At 59.2% G+C, this 20,495-nt stretch overlaps 2 protein-coding genes across 11 annotated transcripts in view; one reads left to right on the top strand and one right to left on the bottom strand.

Moving 5' to 3' along the window:
* The first annotated feature begins 2,842 nt into the window (after positions 1-2,842).
* PLD6 (phospholipase D family member 6) lies at positions 2,843-7,508 on the top strand. The gene is made up of 2 exons (XM_077163356.1): positions 2,843-3,260; positions 5,905-7,508. Exons 1-2 carry the CDS (start codon positions 2,843-2,845, stop codon positions 6,210-6,212), a joined length of 726 nt encoding a protein of 241 aa, XP_077019471.1. The 3' UTR covers positions 6,213-7,508.
* Positions 7,509-9,781: 2,273 nt separating this feature from the next.
* The window catches only part of MPRIP (myosin phosphatase Rho interacting protein), a 144,565-nt gene continuing 133,851 nt past the window's right edge, over positions 9,782-20,495 (bottom strand). For 4 of the 10 annotated variants that reach the window (XM_077163340.1, XM_077163347.1, XM_077163346.1 and 1 more), the window contains 3 exons: positions 20,177-20,339; positions 17,968-18,053; positions 9,782-10,304 (listed from right to left, as the gene is read on the bottom strand). In XM_077163340.1, the coding sequence (XP_077019455.1) occupies positions 10,182-10,304; positions 17,968-18,053; positions 20,177-20,339 (372 nt within the window). In that variant the 3' untranslated portion in view covers positions 9,782-10,181. Of the gene's footprint in view, positions 10,370-14,424; positions 14,968-17,480; positions 17,544-17,967; positions 18,054-20,176; positions 20,340-20,495 lie in introns of those variants that run through there. The other 6 variants (XM_077163342.1, XM_077163349.1, XM_077163341.1 and 3 more) reach the window with 4 other exon arrangements.

The raw sequence follows: 20,495 nt of genomic DNA, 5'->3' as shown, positions 1-20,495 counted from the left end.
TATAAACGGAATCAGACCATACCTGTCCCTTTGGGTCTGCATTACTTCACTCAGCACGAGGTCTTCTCGGTTCTCATGTGGAGATGCGTCAGCCAACCTGCACCCTTTAAGGCTACCAGTCCCTTGAGGTACATGCCACGTTTTGTCTGTCCGCTCTGCTGATGGGCACATTTGGACGGCTTCTACCTTTCCTCTCTATGAATTTGCAAATTCTGCTTATTTCAAGGTCTACAAATCTGTCCTTTCGTCTCTAGCTTATTTCACTCAACACGGTGTCCTTGGGGTTCATCCATGCCGACACAGGTATCAGGACTTCCCGCCCTTTCACGGGTCACTGATGGTCCGTTGTACGTCGTGGTGGCCTGAAGCTTCCCCAGAAAGGTACGTCCTTTCAGCCAGTCCATTCCGGTGGCTGTGGATCCACTGTACGCAGCATCTTCTGTGAGTAAGAGTTCGAGTGAAGGTGTGGCCCACCTCACTCTGGACGGGTCTTAACCTCATTACTGGATTTTATGAGAGAAAGAAGTTCAGAGAGAGAGAGAGAGAGGGAGAGAGAGAGAGAGAGAGAGAGCCACTGAAGCAAGAAGCTGCAAGCAACGAAACCCGGAAGAGAAGGAGAGACCCGCAGACGCGGCCACGCCCCGTCCCATGAGACAGAGGAGCCCAGGATTACCGCAGTCGTGCTCCGGAGAAAGGGACTGTCCTGATGATGCCTTCATGTGGACATTTTCATGGCTTCAAAACAGTAGAACTGTGAGCTAATAATGTCCAACAGTTAAAGCTAACACATTTTATGGCATTTGCTTTCAACAGCTTAGTAAACTAAACGTATGTGTATACTATATAATTTTAATCTGGTCATCAGTTGATGGATACCCCACGCTTGAGCCGATTCCATCTTTGGACTAATTGTGAATAATGCCACTCTGAATGTGAGCGTGCAAATATCTGTTTGAGCCCATGCCTTCAATTTTTGGGGTCCATACCTAGAAGTGTTATGTCAGGGGATGACATGCTGTCCACATGCTGACCCCTTCACCACTTGGCGCAGGCGGTCCTTTCCATGCTGCGGCTTTCCCCTCCCTTTCCCTGCTGCTCTCTGGAAGGCCCCCCGCCCTGAGGCTAGCCCACCCTCAGAGTGATGGGCACCAAGTCCCCCCTCCTAGAGGGGGCGGATCTGCATGTTATTTTGAATTCTTCGTAAGGAAGGCGTGGGCCTTCTCTCCACTTACTGACTCAAGCGTCCCTGTGGATTCATGTACACTTATTTTACAATTTGGGTTATAATCCAATGCTACATTATTTAGTTTGATGCTCAAATTGTTCAATTTTAGCTATTGTGGTTTTGGTGGCTCAGTTTGTGCCATTTTTTGGATTGTGGCCAAAGACACATAACATGAAATCACCATTTTCATCATTTTAGAGTCTATGCCCAATGGCCCACATCATGGCCTGGTTCCGGCACTTTCTCCTCACCACTGGCAGGTCCTCCAGGTTGGCTTCTGTGCCCCTTCAGCATGCCCTGTCCTCTCACTTGTTGGTTGACCTGACACCCCAGGCTCATCTTGTGCTTTTCTGACCCAGTCCCAGGAGCAGCCATTTCCCAAGGAGTCTGAGCCCCGCTCAACCAAGAGCCAGGGGACATGTGCCCGCACACTAACCCAGGTCAACACACACACCTAAAGGTGAGTACAACTGTGAGTGCACCAGTGGGATCCCTGGCGCCACCCTGTTCCCACATCCAGCCCTAGAAGCATGGACAGCAGGGGGAGCACGGAGAGGAGGGGGGCATGGAGAGGAGGGGAGCACGGAGAGGAGGGGAGCACGGAGAGGAGGGGCGCACAGAGAGCAGGGGGGATGGAGAGGAAGGGAGCATAGAGAGCAGGGGGGACGAACAAGAAGGGGGGCACGGAGAGCAGGGGTGCATGGAGAGCAGGAGGCACCAGAGGAAGAGGAGCACAAAGAGCAGGGGAGCACGCAGAGAAAGGGGAGCACAGAAAAGAAGGGGAAATGGAAACGGAGGGGAGCAGGAAGAGCAGGGGAGCAGGAAGAGAATGGGGAGACGGAGAGGACGGGGAGCACGAAGAGCAGGGGGGCACAGAGAGCAGGGCCGGCATGCCCTGTAAGCCCACGAGGACCAGCCTTGACCACCAGGGCACAGCGCGCGGGTAGCGCCTTCCTTCTGCCGAGTTGGTGTCCAGTCCGAAGGGGCTACAAGGCCCAAGTCCCCCCGTCTGGGGACATTCTTAACAGGGAAGCCACGAGACAGATGGCAGAGCAGCTTTGTGGGGACTCACACCCTCTGCAGGGACTCCGTTTCTCCAGGCTAATTCCTGCCCGGTTCAGGGCGGAGAGGAGAACCTGCCTGCCGGGGGCCTACCGCGGCCCACGCACGCGCAGATGGGGGCACTGCCCTCCGCAGAATGCAGATCCCCTGGGAGCTGGGCGTCTCCAGGGCCCTGGGGCCCCGCACCACGGCCCCTGCGGACCGGCCCGACGTCCCTCCGGCCACCTGTGGATGGTCCGACACGGCTCAGTCCCCGTGCACCGTGCGCTCCAAGCGACGTGCCCGGCCAATGCTGCCTTACCTGCGCCCTCGGAGGAGCGGGACGGCTCCAGCCGGGCAGGTGGCCGGAGACCGCCGGCACCTGGCCGGCTTCGCGCGCAGGCGCGGGGGAGGGGCGCAGGCGCGGGGGGGCGGCGCAGGCGCGGGTGGGAGGAATCCAGAGAGGTAGGCGGGGGGCGCAGGCGCCAGGGCGGGGGCGCGTGAGGCAGGCGGGGGGCGCAGGCGCCGGAGCGGGGGCGCGCGAAGCGCGCGTGGGTGCGGGCGCCAGGCGGCGGCATGCGGCGGTTGCGCTGGCGGGTGGCGGCCGTGGCCCTGGGTCTCGCGCTGGCGCTGGAGGTACTGCCCGCGGTGCTGCGCTGGCTGCGGGGCGGACGGCGGCCGGGGCGGCGCGAGGTGATCTTCTTCCCGTCGCAGGTGACGTGCACCGAGGCGCTGCTGCAGGCCCCGGGCGCGGGCCCGGCCCCCGCGGGCTGCCTGTGCGGCCTGCCCCACGGCGAGAGCTCGCTAAGCCGCCTGCTGCGCGCCCTCCTGGCCGCCCGCGCCAGCCTGGAGCTCTGCCTCTTCGCGTTCTCCAGCCCGCAGCTGGGCCGCGCCGTGCAGCTGCTGCACCAGCGCGGGGTGCGCGTGCGGGTCATCACCGACTGCGACTACATGGCCCTCAACGGCTCGCAGATCGGCCTGCTGCGTAAGGCAGGTAGGCGCGGCGCGGGGCCTCGAGCCCGGAGCGGGGTGCCTGGAGAGGGTGCGGAGGTCCCCGGCCAGGAGGGGGAGGACCCCGGGAGCGCGGGGCGAGGGGCCCAGGCCGGGCCAGGGTCATTCGGCATCCGGGACAAGTGAGGCCAGTGGAGGCGACGGCCCCGGACGCCCCCCTCCCTTGGCTATGTCCAATGGCGAGTCCCGGAAGCCGCCGGTGCGCGTTCCCACTCAAGGAGGAGGGGGAGGTATGGTCGGGTCCCCGGGGGCCAGCTGGGCCCAGGACCTTGAAGCCGATGACCCCCGCCCCCCGCCGGAAGCCCGGGCACTCCCCACCTTTTCAGATGCGGGGCTCGGCTTGGGACGCCAGGGTGGGGGCTGGCGGGGGTCGCGCCGCTGAATTTCTGTTTGTCGGAGTCTGAAATCCCGGGACTTGGTCCGTGGGCTCGGAAACCCAGGGCCGAGCTGACCGCGGTCATCTCAACGGACCTGCCGAGGGGCAAGAGTCTGCCTTGGTGAAGCGCCGAAGGAGGGGGACGCCGTCTTCCCTAGAACGCCTCGAGGGGCGCGGGCGGGACCTGAAATGAGCAGCTGTCGCAGGCGTTAAGGCGCGCGCCGGCGGCCTGCGCAGTCCGGGGCGTCCGGATTGGCAGCTGCTGGAGCGTCAAGTGCTGGCGGACGGAAGGACGCGGGAGGGATGAAAGGTTCTGACCACGTTGCAAGTGGCGGTCGCTGTCGAGGGGCAAACTCTGTGCCCCCGGCCCCGGGGGACCCTGACCAAGCCCAGGGCACCGCCGGGAGCTCGCGGCTTCCGTGCCTGAGCACTGCGCGGTCCATACTCGCCGTCGTCTCCACCACTGAGGGCGCGCGAAGCTGTCAAGGCGCGGCGGGCGCGGTGGCCGCACCGTGGGCAGCCCGTGGGGCCTCCCGCCGGCCTGGGGAGCCCACGCGCGGCCAGCGCCCGCTTCCCCCTGTCCGTGCTCCGCCCCGCCGGAAAACCGGGCAGTGACTTCTCTGACTTTCCCGCAAGTGAAGTGGCGGAGCTGAGCTGGAACCCGGTTTGCGCACGGAGGACGCGCAACCTGGAGCCTCGGGCGGCCTCGGAGCCCGTCTGTTGATGGCGGGGCGAGGCGCCCCTGGGCTGGACCGTCCGCTTTGAGCCCTGAACTCTCTGAGGGCCCTGAACTCAGGTCGGAGACTCTTGCGGGCCGTGTGCGCTGGACGCGAGGTCACCGGCCACCTTCATGACCTCGCCGCACGTCTTCGCCCGACGGTCATCTGGCGAGAAGGGCCAAGCGGGCGGGGAAGGCCGCGGCCTGGCCGCTTGGTGCAAGGCCGGAGGAGGGTCATGACCAGGCGACCAGGCAGGGTCCGGAGCGGGCTGCCGTCGTCCGGAGTTCTTGGACGACGGGCGGCGGGGCAGAGGCGGGGCAGGGCCGGAGCCCCGAGTCCTGCACGATGGGAGTGGGCGGCGGGGCCTCGGGAGGAGCGCGCCTCGCTCGCTGGTGCCCCGCGCCCCGCGCGCCTCCCAACCTGCCCCGGGGTCAGGCCTGCTCCCTCGCAGCGGGATCCGGCCGGGTCCTCCCAGCCGGGGCTGCGGGGTGGCCGCCCGGGGCCTGTCCTTGCGCGCCCCGCCCGGCTCTGCTCCGATTGGCGCCGGCTGGGTGACGTACTCGGCCCGGGACCAATCCCCGCGGGCGGCCGTGCTGATTGGCTGGCGCGCAGAGGCGGGGCTGGCGGGACGCATGTGTCACGTGGCCAGTGGTGGGGTCCTGGGAGTGGGCGGTGGGGACGCAACTCCTCCTTTTCATCCTCCTCCTTCTCCTCCCCCTCCCCCCCACTCCTTCTTCCCCTCCTCCCCTCCCCTCCCCCTCCCTCTTCCTCTGCTTCCTCCTCCTCCTCCTCCTCCCCCTCCCTTCCCACTCCTTCTTCCCCTCCTCCCCTCCCCTCCCCCTCCCTCTTCCTCTGCTTCCTCCTCCTCCTCCTCCTCCTCCTCCTCCTCCTCCTCCTCCTCGCCCCAGGAGCCCCTCCCTCATCCTCCTCCCTCTAGTTCCTCCCAGATTGAGGCTGGGGCCGGGGATTACTGGGAGGGGCCGGGAGTTGGGGGTGGGCTGGGGGGACAGGGCACTGGGAGGGGTGGTAGGGTGGAGGCGGGGCTGGCGGGACGCACGTGTCACGTGGCCAGTGGTGGGGTCCTGGGAGTGGGCGGTGGGGAGGCAACTCCTCCTTTTCATCCTCCTCCTCCTCCTCCCCCTCCCCTCCCACTCCTTCTTCCCCTCCTCCCCTCCCCTTCCCCTCCCTCTTCCTATACCACCTCCTCCTCCTCCTCCTCCTCCTCCTCGCCCCAGGAGCCCCTCCCTCATTCTCCTCCCTCTAGTTCCTCCCAGATTGAGGCTGGGGCGGGGGATTACTGGGAGGGGCCGTGGAGTTGGGGGTGGGCTGGGGGGACAGGGCACTGGGAGGGGCGGTAGGGTGGAGCCGGGGCTGGGGGCGGTGCATGGGGAGGGCCGGTGGGGTGGGGCTGGGAGCAGTGGGATGGGGCCAGCTGGGGGTGGCGCACGGGGAGAGGCGGTGGGTTGAGGCTGGGGGCGGTGGGGTGGGGGCGGGCTGGGGGCGATCCCAGCGCTCAGGCCCGGGCCCCGCAGGCATCCCGGTGCGCCACGACCAGGACCTGGGCTACATGCACCACAAGTTCGCGGTGGTGGACAGGACGACGCTCATCACGGGCTCGCTCAACTGGACCACGCAGGCGATCCAGAACAACCGGGAGAACGTGCTCATCCTGGACGACGCGGACTGCGTGCGGCTCTTCCTGGAGGAGTTCGAGCGCATCTGGGAGGAGTTCAACCCCAAGCGATACACCTTCTTCCCGCCCAGGGGCGCCGCGCCGGGGCTGCAGGGCTGGGGCCACCCCGGCCAGACTCGGGTCCCCGCAAACGCCACGTCGGGTTAGAGAGGGAAACCGCGACCAGAAAGTCGGTCGTTGGGGGCCGATTCTTTCCTTGTTTGTTCCCCTTTATCCAAAGTGAATAATTTAGCTACAGCTTTTTGAGCCCGAACCGGGGGCTTTGCTGCACCTGCCGCTTCCCTGAACACAGGCCTCCCGGGGCTGGGAATAGCAGACTCTCCTCTGCCTCGTCCACGGCCCTTTTGGGGTTTCCCTGAAAAGTTTTCCCTCTTCTCCCTTTTTTCCCATCCAGCAAGGCTGAGTGTTCCCGGGGCACCCAGGGGTGCCGTGTCCTCAGCGCCCATCGCACCAGCCTGTGGGGCGGGAGGAAGGGGCCCGGCAGCCCCTCCCGCCCTCCGGGGTGAGCAAGGGTGGTGAAGTAGCAGAAGCTGCTTCTGTTTCTTTCCGTTTTGCTTTTTACTTTCTTTTGTTCGAGGTGACTCTGTTGTATGTTCAGGTGACCTTGGCTTTTCACCCCCGTGCTTGTGGCTGCTACTTATTTTTGGCCCAGGGTACCCAATCAGGCCTTGTGTGACCTTCTGGAGGAACAGGTTAGAGGAGAGGAAAACGCCTGTGCTTCCTCACCCGGTGGCCTTGTCCTCTCAGGGTGGCCGAGCCCGGGGCACTGCTGCTTGCAGGCGGCCGGGAGGAGGCCCAGAGCCGCTGCGGGACTTTGTCCTGTAGGCAGCCCCTCAACCCCAGGGCCTCAGTGCCACGGGAGCCTTTTCACCTGGAGGGTGCAGTCAGCTTTGGGTTTTTTGCTTTTTAAGTACCTTTGATTTATCGGAAAGAAAACTTGTATTAATGTTTCTCTAGTTGAAGCCTGGGGTATAATGGAAAGATTTGGAAACCACAGGAAATGGTTTTCCATCCAGTGTGTTAATTTGTCTGGTCTGTGGCAGCAGCTGACCTGCAAATAAAATGGATGTGGGCCAAGTGGCGGGACCGGACTTGGAGATACTTGAATAAAAGTGTTTATTCTAGAATGTTTAAGCTGAGTGTCCTTGCCTCAACCTGAGTTATTCAGATAGGGACTAATGTGTATTAGGTGCAGCTTCTTCTGGGGTGGGAGGGCGGTGTTCACCATTTAGGGGCCCCCGCCAAGGCTGGGAGATGAGTGTGGCTGCGGGTGCTGGGGGAGGGGGCAGCTCATTCTCGTCCGTGTGGATAGCCCATTATTGCAGCACCATCTGTTGAATGTTTTTTGTTTTCGTTTGTTTTTCTTTTTTGGAGTGCCTGGGCGGACAGGGCCTGCCGCCTGGCAGGTGAGAATTCTACCACTTATCCCTGTGCACCCATGACTTTGTTTTTAAGGTGTCACCTGCGTATCTTCAAATTAAAATGCTTCCCAGAATGCGCGAGCATCGTGGGGTCCGGTTATTGGCCATCTCTACCACGTGGTGGGCGCTGCTGGGTCCCTGGGTGCCAGGGCCCTGGTGAGCGGCCTGAGCCGACAGACCATGCTGAGGGCACCAGGTGCTGTGCCCCCCGTACCGCGCCCCCCGTGCCGCAGTGGGGGGCCGAGTCCAACATGCCCCAGGGGTGCCCATCTGCCCACCAAGGGCACGGCCCAGCCACAGCCACAAGTGGGGGCTGCCCTCTCTGGCCGAGGTGTCACGTCATGGTGTCCCGGTGGCGTTGCCAGGTCTGGGCGGGCCCCTCACCAGGGAGTCACAGCTGCCAGGTCCCGCACCGGAGGTGAGGGGGATGGGGGGTGGGGTGCAGGGCCAGGGAGAGGCCTGGCAGGAGCGTGCACGTGCATTTGAATCTTCTCTCGACGCCCACAGGACCCTGCCTGGCCTCCCTCTCGGGGAGCTTTATAAACAGCACTCCCCACGCCAGCGAGACGGGGAGGTCACTAGAGGATCTAGGACAGCTCCCCTCACACTGTGCTCACCCACGGCCCCAGTGCGGGCTTGCAAGCAGCTCCACAGCTCGCGTTCAGGAGTGACACGAAAACTCCAGCGTTGTGTATAATTACCTAAGCATCGGCAGGTTTAAACTGAAAACACTGTAAACCTTTGCAGCCCTGGGGATTACACGCAGCCAGCACACAGCTATCGAACACACCAGAAAGCACAAGGCTGGCTCTGTTAAACTGTCATTTAAAGCAGCTGATGAATTAAAAAGAAATAAGAGCTTTATTGAGACTCACACATCGTAAACTTCACCACTTTGAAGCTGCCATGCATTGCTGTTAGTGTATCCAGCATCGTGCAGCCACAGCCCAAGAAACCCCCTGGCCCAGCCCTGGCAGCTGCTGGCCTGTGTGCTGCGTCCGTGGATCTGTGTGCTGTGGACTTTTCTCACCAACGGGGCGTGCACGGCGTGCAGCTGCATCTGGCTGACTTCACCCAGAGGGCCAAGGCTCGCTGGCTGCAGCCTGCTGTGCACTGCGGTCCCCTCGGCTGCCGCAGGCTCCTTGACGGCCTCACCGTTACGGTCGCATCAGCAGCAGACGAGCTTCCCATTTGTCCAGGTCCTCACTAAGCTTTTTACTGTGACATTTTGATCCTAGCCATCCCGCTAGGTGCGAAGTGGCATCTCGGGATGGTTCGGTTTGCCTTTTCCTAGTGGCTAACAAGGTCAAGCCTCTTTTCACTCATCGGCCCTCGGGACAGCTTTGAAGAACGGCTGTTCAAACCCTTTACCCATTGTTGGGCTAGGTTGCCTTTTAATTGCCGAGTTGCGAGAGTTCTTTGCAGGTCTGGATAAGCCCCCGTTTCTCGCTACTTGCATCAGCTGGACTGCAGGGACTGTGTGGGGGAGCAGAGGTGGGTCCCCACCCCCACCTGCTCAGCCTTCTTCTAAGGTGGGATGCCCATGGCAGGTGTTTCCTGATGCCCTGGTCAGGCTGAGTGAGTTCCCTTCCGTCCCTGTGTGTCGAGTGATTTTTATCATGAGTTTGGATGTTGTCAAATGCCACCTGTATGTATCTGGGCTCACCTTTGTTTTTACTGAGTTTCTACATTTTGTAAGTTGAGTTTAGAAAGTCAGACTTGAATGCTTTCTATTTATTTGAATACATTTGGATTCCCAGTCATTTTCACCTTAAAGGTTGTATTATTAAAAGAAACCCAGTTTTTTTATTTTAAATTTATTTAGTGTGTCACTGCCATAATTTTTAAAAATGAAGGTGGTATCTGGGTGTGTGTCTGTACTGGGTCATGATGGTTGAAAGTGCATTTCTTTTTTTAAATGAAAAGTAACCTTGTTGTAAATGCACATACTAGTGAGAGGGGCTGATGGGAGGTCACAGCACCTCGATTAGAGGGAACACTGTCTTTAAGATTTCTTATTATTCTTTTGGCCCCCTGAATGTTTCTAGAATTTTGGCAATGAACTTTAATTAGATAATGGATCTAAGATACTTCTTATCTTGGATTGTGTGTGAACATGTAAAACCTGGGAAATCTCCTAATTTTAAAATGCTGACAAATCCAAAACTCAAAAAAGAAAACAAAACAGGTTATGAGTTAAAAAAAAAAACAAAACGACAACAAAAACAACCCAGGATAGATCTCCGGGCTACCAGTTTTGGACTTCTGCACATGCCCCTCTCTATTAAACAAAACCTCATTCACAGCACCCAAAAGGGCTCGCAAAAATAGTTTATTACGATACAGTTTAAAGTTAGGTAACATTTACAAAATAGAAATGATCAGCTACATCCATGGAACTCCAGCCTGCCGCACAAAGGAGTAAATATTTTAACAAAGTAACACTTCAGTGGACATGAGCAGCTGGTTAGAAACTATGCTAACAGCCAAGTCTCCAGGAAACCAGGCGGGGACGGGGTGGTTCCAGGGGCCCGGGGTGGGTCTGGCTCCCCCCGGGTGGGGCCCTGGGTGGGTCCGGGGGCCCGGGGTGGGTCTGGCTCCCCCAGGTAGGGCCCTGGCTTGTCCTGCACATACTTTCTACTCGGGTAAGACTTCCGTAAGCGTTAGTAGGGAATTAATGCAGTTCTAGTTAAGGTTACACAGGCTTGTCCCAGGAAGGTGTGCAGGTGAGTGCTGCACTCGGGCTGGGGCACTCCAGGCTGCTGACTCGCTCCGGCGCCGAGCCACACGCCCACACGTCCCACTGTCCACGGTTCACCTGCAGGTCGACAGTCACACTGGCCTCTAAGAGCTGACTTGAGATGTCACTGACAGAAGGGCTTACTGTGAGAAAACCATCACACGTTACAATCGTTTGACTTGTGGATACTTCACATCTCATAAGTTGTAGGAGCCGCGTGAGTGAACTCTCACACGAAGCTGGTTCTGAGCCCTAACGGTGGTGGGTGAGCCGGTCTGCAGGGCGCCTGCCCCCGTTACCGTCCCTACTAGGGGAAGCTGCGTGGCGCGAGCATGCCGCCGCGAAGGAGTGAGTCTCAGCTTCCCCGAGGACACTGTGCAAGTGCCCACTGCCGCCTGCCCGCGCTCTGCACAGCTTCCCACACCCGTGGTGTCCTGGCAGGTGGTTTAGCCCCCAGGAGAGTCCCCACCAGCAGGGGGGGTGGGCCCAGTGGCCAGAGCTGCCCACACGGGTGTCCCAGGAAGCGTGTGCTCGGGACACAGCTGCCACCTTCTCCATCCGTGACTTGATCTGGGGACTCTGAAGGCTCCTCTCATGGGGCCATGGAGGGCCATGGTGACTTGCCACCAACCTGCTCTGAACCGCACCCACGCTATTTTGGGGAAAAAAAACCCTGCTTTTAAATACAGAGAAACTGCCAGCTACACCCAGCATGTGGTCCAAATACTGTCCCTGAGCCGCAGAAACCAGGGGACGTGTGAGCACAGCTGCGCTCTGCTCCTGCAACTAGCAGGAGCCTGAGATGTGGCACTGCTGCCGGGCTCGTCCTCACCCTGCCCTGGAGACAGCCTCTGCTCCTGGGAAAAGACACCATGCTAATGTGCAACTGCGCGATGGTGCCCAAGCTGCTGGCATACACTTCGGATGGCTTGGAGAGTGTGTCTCAATAAAACCGCATTAAAAAAAGGAAACAGTAAATTAAGAGAAGGGAGGCTTCCTCCCTGAGGAAGAAACAATGATGGCATTTACATACAAGGGTACCTGACGCTCACTGTTTCTGAAAGGGCAAAGGAAGAAAGCGGGGATGCTTCCCATAGCAGACAGGACCCAGGAGGTGAAAACGTCTCCCTCCACACTTCTATGGAGGGAGGCAGTGGCCACAGGAGGGCCTCTGGGCGCTGGGGATGACAGACCTGACCCCGGAGAGCTCTGGGGGGTTGGGCACCGTGCGATGCCGGCGGGGGGCCCTGTGGAGCAGCCCAGTAGCTGCTCTCACAAGACAGGAGGCAGAAAGACCCATGAAGATGAAAGATGGGGAAAGGCCCCCAAACCTGTGCAAATGCCTTTACTTCAACTACCAAGGGAAGTGCTGCCCCCAGGGCAGGGCTGCCAGGGCGGGGGCACGGGGAGGGGCTGGGGCCAGGAGGCCCCGCGTGGGTACCAGGAGCTGCTGCCCGAGGCTGTTCAGAGGGCGGATCCTGCCCACCAGCACTGGGACGTGCCCAGCCCAGGACTCTCCATACACGCCAGGGGCTGAAAGCTGGAACTTTCCGGACCTTTCTTTAAAAAGTCACCTCCTTTCCAGTACCCCACCACACACTTTCCTGTAAAACTCCGGAAAAATTTCAACCTTTTTCCCCTTTCCAGATGACAAAGGGGTCATTGTCAATTCCACTTTTAGTTCTTTTACAAAATTGTGTCTTGTAAAGAAAAATGTTAAACTCTACGCTTCTTTAAGCAAAAATAAGGAAATTTTTATTCTCTGGGAAAATAAATGTCACCAGGTTGCCCTGATTCCACGCTGAAGGAAAACAGCTCTGAATTCCGTGGGCGAGAGGGGGCGGCAGGAGCAGCAGGGACAGAGGCGCTTCCCTCTGCCCAGGGCAGTTCATACAGGCTGGGCTGCAGGTGGGTCAGAGCCGTGAGGCCCAGGGCTGCCACCATGCCAGCCTTCCCCTCCGCCTCCTCCACGCAGTCCGCCAGGCACAGTAAGGAAGGGGTACCCGCAGCCTCAGAGTGTCTGCGCGCGTGCCGGCCCCTCCCGGGACTGTCAGAGGCGCTCATTTCCGCTCTTGCCCACCACTCCCCGGCACTCCCCTGCACTCCCCGGGCCCCCTGCTTGGCTTCCTGGTTGGTTACCTGCAAGGACTGGGGCTGGGAGAGGCGTCCACGTTACCTGTCTTCACCTGTGAGCTGCCATAGCCGGGGGGACCCGAGTCCCAAGGGCACGCAGCCTGTAGGTGGGCCCTCCTCCGCCCTCACTCCCCCTTCGGTGCCGCAGCCTTAGGGGGCCAACTCTGACCCTGAAGCTTCCCTGGGCAGGGATGGAGTTAGGCCCACACTGCTGTTCGCCTTGCTCACCCAGCGAGGACAGTGTGTCAGCAGGGAACTTGGGCAGATTTCCGGGCCTGACAGGAACATCCCTCCCCGCAAACGGTGGGTGACACCGAGCCTGCAGGGCCCTCGGGGTGGATCTGGGGAGGCCGCAGCAGAAGCAGCCTCACAGAGGAGCTGTGTCCTGCGGTGGTGGCTGGCTCGGCATGGCCGTCCTGGTGCGGGCAGCAGCCACGCTGACCTGGCCCAGGCTGCAGACCTGGAGGCCTTCAGGGAGGTCAGCGTGAGGAAGGAACAGCAGGCTGCCCCGCCCTGTCACCCCATTTGCTTCCCAGGACTCCTGAGGTCCAATGTCACCGGGTAAGTGATGGAGAAAAGCACACATGCTCCCCTGACCCCTGGGCACCCGTGCATCCACCTAAAGCGTGCTGAGCTTGTCTGCGGGTGCTGGCTCCTGGAGACCCCAGAGGTGCGTGGGGGCACATGGAGGGAATCAGCTCAGACGTGGCCAGCACAGAGGAGAGCAAGTCCAAGTGTGGGGGGCCCACTCAGAACAAGCCACGTCCCTCCCGTGCCACCAGCTCCTGCTGGGTAGTCACCATCTGCCTGGACAGGCCACACATGCCAGCAGGGTGGCGGGGCCACACGGGAGGCCAAGAGTGACAAGTGCTCGTGTGTGTGCAGTGTGCGTGTGCACGGGTCCCTGGAAACTCGTGTGTGTGTGGGTGTGCGGGTGCACGGGTCCCTAGAAACTCATATGTGTGTGGGTGTGCGGGTGCACGGGTCCCTGGAAACTCGTATGTGTGTGGGTGTGCGGGTGCACGGGTCCCTGGAAACTCGTGTGTGTGCAGTGTGTATGTGCACGGGTCCCTGGAAACTTGTGTGTGTGCGGTGTGCGTGTGCACGGGTCCCTGGAAACTCGTGTGTGCGCAGTGTGTATGTGCACGGGTCCCTGGAAACTTGTGTGTGCGCGGTGTGCGTGTGCACGGGTCCCTGGAAACTCGTGTGTGTGCAGTGTGTATGTGCACAGGTCCCTGGAAACTCGTGTGTGTGCAGTGTGTATGTGCACAGGTCCCTGGAAACTTGTGTGTGCGGGTGTGCATGTGTACGGGTCCCTGGAAACTCGTGTGTGCGCGGTGTGCGTGTGCACGGGTCCCTGAAAACCACCCCGCAAACCCCGACTCTGAGCACAACACAGGAAGCAGGGCCAGTCTACGACAGACAGGTTTTTAGTGTCTCTAACTTTCTCTTGCTTAATATCAGCAAAGGAGCGGCGCAGATGGGCAGAGGTTCAACGGAGTGAGCCAGGAGGGCCGCGGCAGATGCCCGAGCCCCAAGGTGGCGCTTCCACCTGTGGGCATACAGGGCGGGTGGGGTCAGGCTGCTCAGCCCCCTAAGGGAGCCCGACCCGACATGTGCATTTACTCCCCGAGGGATTCTGGCCCAAATCCACTATGCTGACTGGATGCTAAGCCAGTGAGACAGGGCCAGGCCCAGGGGCCACAGGCAGCCTGTCCCCACGTCCCCGTGCCCCTAGCCTGTCCCCCACTGCGAGGCCTGCTGGGGCCCTTTGCCTCAGCGGGAGTTTCCAGAAGTGCCCGAGAGCATCCTGTAGAAGTAAAAACGGCCTTTCTCCAACATTTAGGAGAAACAAACTTGTTAGTAAAGTTTTATTTTCACCAGGCTCTTTGGAAGGTCAACTGCTGTGAGAGAACACTTCAGAACTCAGACTAACTCAGTGTGCACCGAGGCAGCCTTGCACACCCGGGGTCCTGACACTTGGCTGCAGGGCGGTGCTCCTAGCAGTCCTGAAGATGGCAGGGCTGCTGGTGACCAAGAGAGGAAGGACCGAGAGGGGACCTGGTATTTTGTGCAAGATTTAATAAAAAACAAGATGAGGAATGGTTGCTTCTGCGTGTTTCTTGGTGGTGACACTCCCCCATGGCCACCGGGACGTGGCCCACAGTGGATGAGCCCTGCGCCCTTCTCTGCTCCCGTGCCAGCTCGGAGCAGCCAGTGCTGCACCCAGCAGAGCCCACGGGCCCCGGCCTGGCCCTCCGCTCGCCAGCACGCGGGCCTAATACTGATGGTGCGTGCGGGGGGCGCGGAAGGAAGGGTCTCCCGGCCCCGCGGCCTCCTGCCAGGGTCCCAGGAAGCTTTGCCGAGGGGTTGGGGTCCACGCGCGGGGAGGGAAGGGACGGCCGTGAGCCTCTCTCATGCACCCACCCCACAGCTCGCAACGACAGTGACAACAACAACAGAAAATGCAGGTGCAGACGGGACGCAGCGCCGGGCGGCTGCCACAAGCTGGGAGGCGTGTGCTGGGTGGGGACAGCTAGTCTTTCTTCAAGTCCCTGGATTCAAAGAGCTTCAGCCGCTCCTGCACGGTCAGGCCTTCCTTCAGACTCTAGGGGCGAGAGGGGAAGCGGACAGAGGTTAGCCAGGGCAGGGCACAGGTGCCAAGGCAGGGCTCCTGGAGGGGGTTAGTGGGCATGCTGAGAGCCGTGCCTGCAAGGTGAGCTTAGTGGAGGAAGGTGCCCGGAAACTATTGTTCCCTTCAGAAAATTGTTTGAAGCAAAAGGAAAATCAGAGAGTCAAGAACATGTGTTTCAGAAGCTGAATTCTGTGCTTAGGGCTCTCTAAACAAGCAGTGATCGTGGAGCCAGCTGGTGAAAAAGTGGTGCCAGGAGCTAGAGACGTGCAGCCCTCCTCCCTCCAGCCCGGGCCCCCGCGCTGCCCTCCCCCATTGAGACAGGCTGGCCAGGCAAGCCCAGCTTCGGCAGATCTGCCCCAGGAGAGACGCTGCACGGGTTACTGCCAGCCGGTCCAGCCCCAGAGACTCGGCCTCTTTCTCTCCTGTGCCCTGGCTTCGAGGGGTAAATCCGGATATGCGGAAGCGGGTACGTAACTATTCTTTTAAAAAGGACTCTGCCGCTCAACACTCTGAAACCTGCTGTGCGGATGAACCCTGACTCGAGGAGTGGGCTGGGGGCTCTGGAAGCCGCCCAGGATGTGGGGAGACGTGGGGCCGGGCCCCTGAGCTCTGCGGTCCCACACCCTGCCCTCCTGAGGACTGCCCAGGGCTCCGTGGTGCAGGCGTCCCACCGGCCCATGGCCTGCTCTGCTGGATAGCCGCCGTCGGGGAGCAGGGGGCTGGCTGCTGGCCCCCAGGCTTACCCCTCCTGCCCGCTCACAGAAGCTTCTGTGGGACAGGCCATGCCATGTTGAGGGATGGTCATGGCAGGGCCCTGTGTGAGGGGGTCCCAGGCAGTGCTGCAGCCCCTGTCTTCGCCCCAGGGACTTGGCAGAGCTGCCGTGGGCTGCTGGCCCAGGTCTGAGGGTGAAGGGCAGCTGGCCCAGTGGGCTGCGGTCTGTGGTGCCCCCAGGACTGCTTCTCCCTGGGCCCTGTGCACCGCAGGCCAAGGACGGGGCACTGCAAACAGCTCACTCTCTGAGAACCCCATGGGAACATTCCTGTCTGGGCTCAATCCCAGAGAAAGCTGAGCTGCTCTGAAGCAACTAGCCTGCCTTTATGTGGTGGCCTGTGGAACAGGCCCTGGAGTGCTGCAGGACAGAAACACGTGCGTTTCCCCGGGCCCGGCCCTGCATCTGCCCCCCGCGTGGGAGATGGCTCACAGGTGACACCCCTCCCAGGCCTGCTGCGGCCTCTCTGTGAAGCTGAATCTGCCCTCAGTGGAGTCTTTTCACACGCAGCCTCGACCTTTGCTATTTCTCCGCCAGCACAGGTTTCCAGGGCACACACGAGGCAGCAGCCAGAGCTGGCATCTCCCTGCCCCTGCTGCCTCTCCCACAGTCTCACTGTGTGTGAGGGCCCAGCCCGAGGGAGGCCCTGGGGGTCCCCGCGGAGCTGCCCGCAGGCGTGGTCAGCAGGCCACACCACTGCTATACACACAGCACGTGCAGGCCCCTCAGGAGACGCTCAAGGCCAGCAGCTCAGATTCAGAAAGGCAGTGGAGTCTTAAATAAGAGAACCGTAAGACAAAGACCCCCCGCCCACAACTAAGTCTTTGGTCAAAGCAAACCGCACTGACGGGGTTTTAAAATACGTGGATTTCCTGGACACTTTCCCTGAGGTAACTGCATGTCCTCCCAGCATCAGCCAGCAGGGCGCCGTGGGCAGGTCCGAGGGTGCTGGGGGCCCTGGAGCTGCACTCAGAGCACTCGGCCCAGGGGAGCCACTGAAAACGCAGGTTTCTAGCCAGCTCTTCTATTTCTCACACACACTTTATAACAAAGGCTTCGGTGGCACCCAGTGAGATGCTTTCACTTTGTTTTAGGAAAGAAGTGCTGCAAAAATATCCAGTTCCAATACCTGTAGCTATTTTTACCTCACTTAAGCTGGTTTTGCAGCTCACAAAGTAGCTGCCGTTTCTAAATCGGCCCCTCTGAGCTTTCCCAGCTACACGCCATGCTTGGCTGAGTCCTCACGATTATCTGCAAGCCCCAAAGACACAGAGGCAGCAGAACACGACGAGCAGGTACGGGGCTGAGACTGCTGCTGGGGGGGGGGGGGGGGCCCTGCCTGCAGGTGGGGGGCTGGCTCAATGGCCGAGCTCTCCAACGAGGGCAGGATGGGCTGGTCAGTGGCACCTCCTGACCCAGGGCATAGGGGCCCTCCCTCAAACATGAGCGTGCGCTCCTGGGTGCAACGAGGCCACAAGCCGCTCCCCCCAGCTGAGGGCGTACCTGCTGCAATAGTCCCACCCATTAAGACATCCTGGTGCCCGTCAGCACCAGAAGAGGTTAGAAGAAACACCACTTGGATGTTCTAAGGGTGGGTTGGAGCAGGATGGATGAAAATAAAGTGGTGGTGAAACAAGGCATGTGTGTGTGAGCAGTGCATGCAAGGGGGGCCGCCCCAGGGGCAGCAGGCAGTGGGTGGTGAGAGGCGGTACCTACATGACAGGGGACCTGGAAATCGGGCTCGTTTCAGTTATCCCATGAGACCTGCTCAATTACGGACTGTCAGAGGAAAGAGCACAGATAAAAATAACACACACAGTAAATACTAAGTGCAACAAGCCACTTGTCTCCCCCTCCCCCCGTCGACCCCCGGGCGCAGGCCCAGCCCATGGAAGCACACTCGGGACTAGCCTCGGCACCGTCCAGAGGGGCACCTCCCTGCGCAAAGGCAGGTGGTGGCAGTCCTGGGTAGGGACACAGGGGATGGGGGCAGGTCAGTGCGGTGACCAGGAGGACCGTCGGAACGCAGGTGGAGCAGGTGAAATGCTGCAGGTGCTGCATGACACCACTGTCAAGGCTGTAGCCGCACGCGGTCCTGGCCTGCGACAGTGATGCTGGCCACTCGGCCGCTCTCGCCTCTGCTCTGGCTGCTCCCCCCAGGGCTGGTCCGAGCCCCGACACCCGGGTCCGCACACAGACTCACCTTTGACCTGACATTTCTGAGTTGCCGGCTGACACAGGACCTGTCTTTCTTCAAGAAGTCAGGGTTGCTTTTAGATTTCATTATATCTGCAGGAACAGATGCATTACTTTTGTCTTCTAAGACCCTCTGGAAGCAGCTAAATATCTAAAATCCTCCCATGCTTCCCATACATTCATGACAAATTCACAGTCAGTAGCCAAAAACACTTCATCCTTCTCTGGAGTGACTATCAGCCCAGAACAAGCAGGGATCAGGGATGCTGTGGGCATGGCCTTTTCTGGACCTCCCACTGCTGGCCCGGAACTGAACCGCTCATTGGACAGCCACCCGCTATGTGTTTATTCCCTGATTTCCTCTGATTGTAAAGAACTGTCACAAAACAAGTCCTTCTCCTAACCTGCTATCACCAAGAGAGCAAGCATGTGGACCCTCAAACACAGGCAAAGTGTCTATGCAGACAGCAGCAGACATTTATGAACTGGTCATGCCCTACCGCATATGCCGCAGGGTTGTTTCTTTTCCCTTAACATTTTAGGGCTCTCTTCCCACATCAAAGCAAACCTATCCACTGGGTCCTCAGGAACTGGACAACCTTCTGTGCGGTTGTGCCATGGATGGCTTAAGCAGTCCATGTTGATGCCTGTGTTGGTTTGAAAGGATTATGCGCCCAAGAAAAGCCATGATTTGATCCTAAGCAATCGTGTGGGAGCAACCACTTCTCTTAATCCTTATTCAGTACTATAGGTTGGAAACGTGACTGGGTCATCTCCATGGAGATGTGACTCAATCAAGAGTGGGTGTTAAACTGGATTAGGTGGACATGTGTCTCCACCCAACTGGGTGGTCTTGATTAGTTTACTGGAAAAAGAGGAAACATTTTGGAGAATGAGAAGATTCTGAGACAGCAGAACAGCCAAGAGAAGCAGAGCCCACCAGCCAGCAACCTTTGGAGATAAAGAAGAAAGATGACTCCTGGGGAGCTTCATGAAATGGAAAGCCGGGACAGAATGCTAGCAGATGACGCCGTGTTCACCATGTGCCTTTCCAGCTGAGAGAGAAACCCTGAACTTCATCAGCCTTCTTGAACCAAGGTATGTTTCTCTGGATGCCTTAGATTGGACATTTCTAGAGACTTGCTTTCATTTGGACATTTTTATAGGCCTAAAAACTTTAATTTGCAACTTACTCAATTTCCCCATTTTTAAAAAGCCACTCCATTACTCCATTACTGGTATATTGCACACCGGTAGCCAGCAAACTAGGACAGTATCTTTGGTGGAATCATGTTCTGTGTTCTTGTACCCAAATGCTGAGTCATCTGGCTCACGGGTTTCCACTGCCTTGTCTTTTTCAGGAGCTAAATCGGCAGGCCAGGGACATCCCCATTTCCCTAATCCGAAACGTTTCCCTGCCATGCAGGGCTCCCCAGAAGCGGGCTCTGCTGCCGTGTGGTGACCCTCTGACATTCAGCCCATGGTCTGATTCAGATTTGGCTGCCTGTCATCTGACTGCCTTCCAGAAAAGCTGCCAACAGTACTCTTGGCAGCAATGCTAACGGTCTTGCCTCTGTGCCCGTGTCAGTATGGCCATGGCCACCTGGCCAGTAGGAAACATGGAACGTGCTGGCTATTAGTGAGAGAATATCTTTTCAAAAGGGCAACATGAAGGACATGTGAGATAATGTATCTGAAAGTGCTGATGCTAGCCTTCCAACATCCTCGCACTTTACTTTCGGTTTGGTGCACAGACAGTTTTTACAACTGGAATCGGTGAGCCCCTGATGTACACTTGAGCAAGGACAGCACTTCCCACCGTCCTGCAACGACCCTGGACAGATTTTGTGGAAAACCCTAGGATCAGCCACTAGTGAGAGCTGTTTTTGGGGAAAGCGGAAAAATGGACCTTGCTGGGAACACATGGACTGATGACGGGATCTCTCCTCCACGTAGCAGCCCCACATTCGCACCCTTGGTGCAGATGAGCGGGCACGAGAGCACAGAGGGAAGGGGCTGCCCACGCCAGGAGAAAGGAGGGTGGGTGCCTGAGCCCCCACGCCCAGGGCTCTTCCACTCCCGCCCTGGCCTCTTGTTCCTTTTGCGCTGCCTGAGTAAACTCAAGTCTGCTTCGGAACAAGTGCCTAAAACTCTACGACCAAAGCACACAGCCACTGATGGGTAACCCAAAAGCAGTTACGCGCTGAAGACCTCACCGTATCCTGGCATGGTGGTGTTTTCAGGGGACTTTTCGCCCAGTGCTTCTGTAGCTGCTTTAAGCTGCTCTTTCAACCTGCTGATGTCACAGTCTGCCTTTGCCTTCACGATGCTAAGCTCCGTGTAGATGTCTTTGTACTTGTCACTGGCATACTTCTTGTCCTTGGGAAAGAAAGAGCACAGGGTCAGCCCGGCACGAGAGCTACGGCCTCCTTGGGATGCAGCCCTCGTGGGGAAGGCCTGGGTATGGGCACCTGGGTGGTCACCCGTCTGTGGAGCAGGAGCGTGTCTGCTTCCGTGGTCCAGAGGTGGACCCAG

This window comes from Tamandua tetradactyla, chromosome 6 (genome assembly GCF_023851605.1).
Source record: "Tamandua tetradactyla isolate mTamTet1 chromosome 6, mTamTet1.pri, whole genome shotgun sequence".
Lineage (NCBI taxonomy): Eukaryota > Metazoa > Chordata > Mammalia > Pilosa > Myrmecophagidae > Tamandua > Tamandua tetradactyla.
This window is presented reverse-complemented; position numbering and strand designations above follow the sequence as displayed.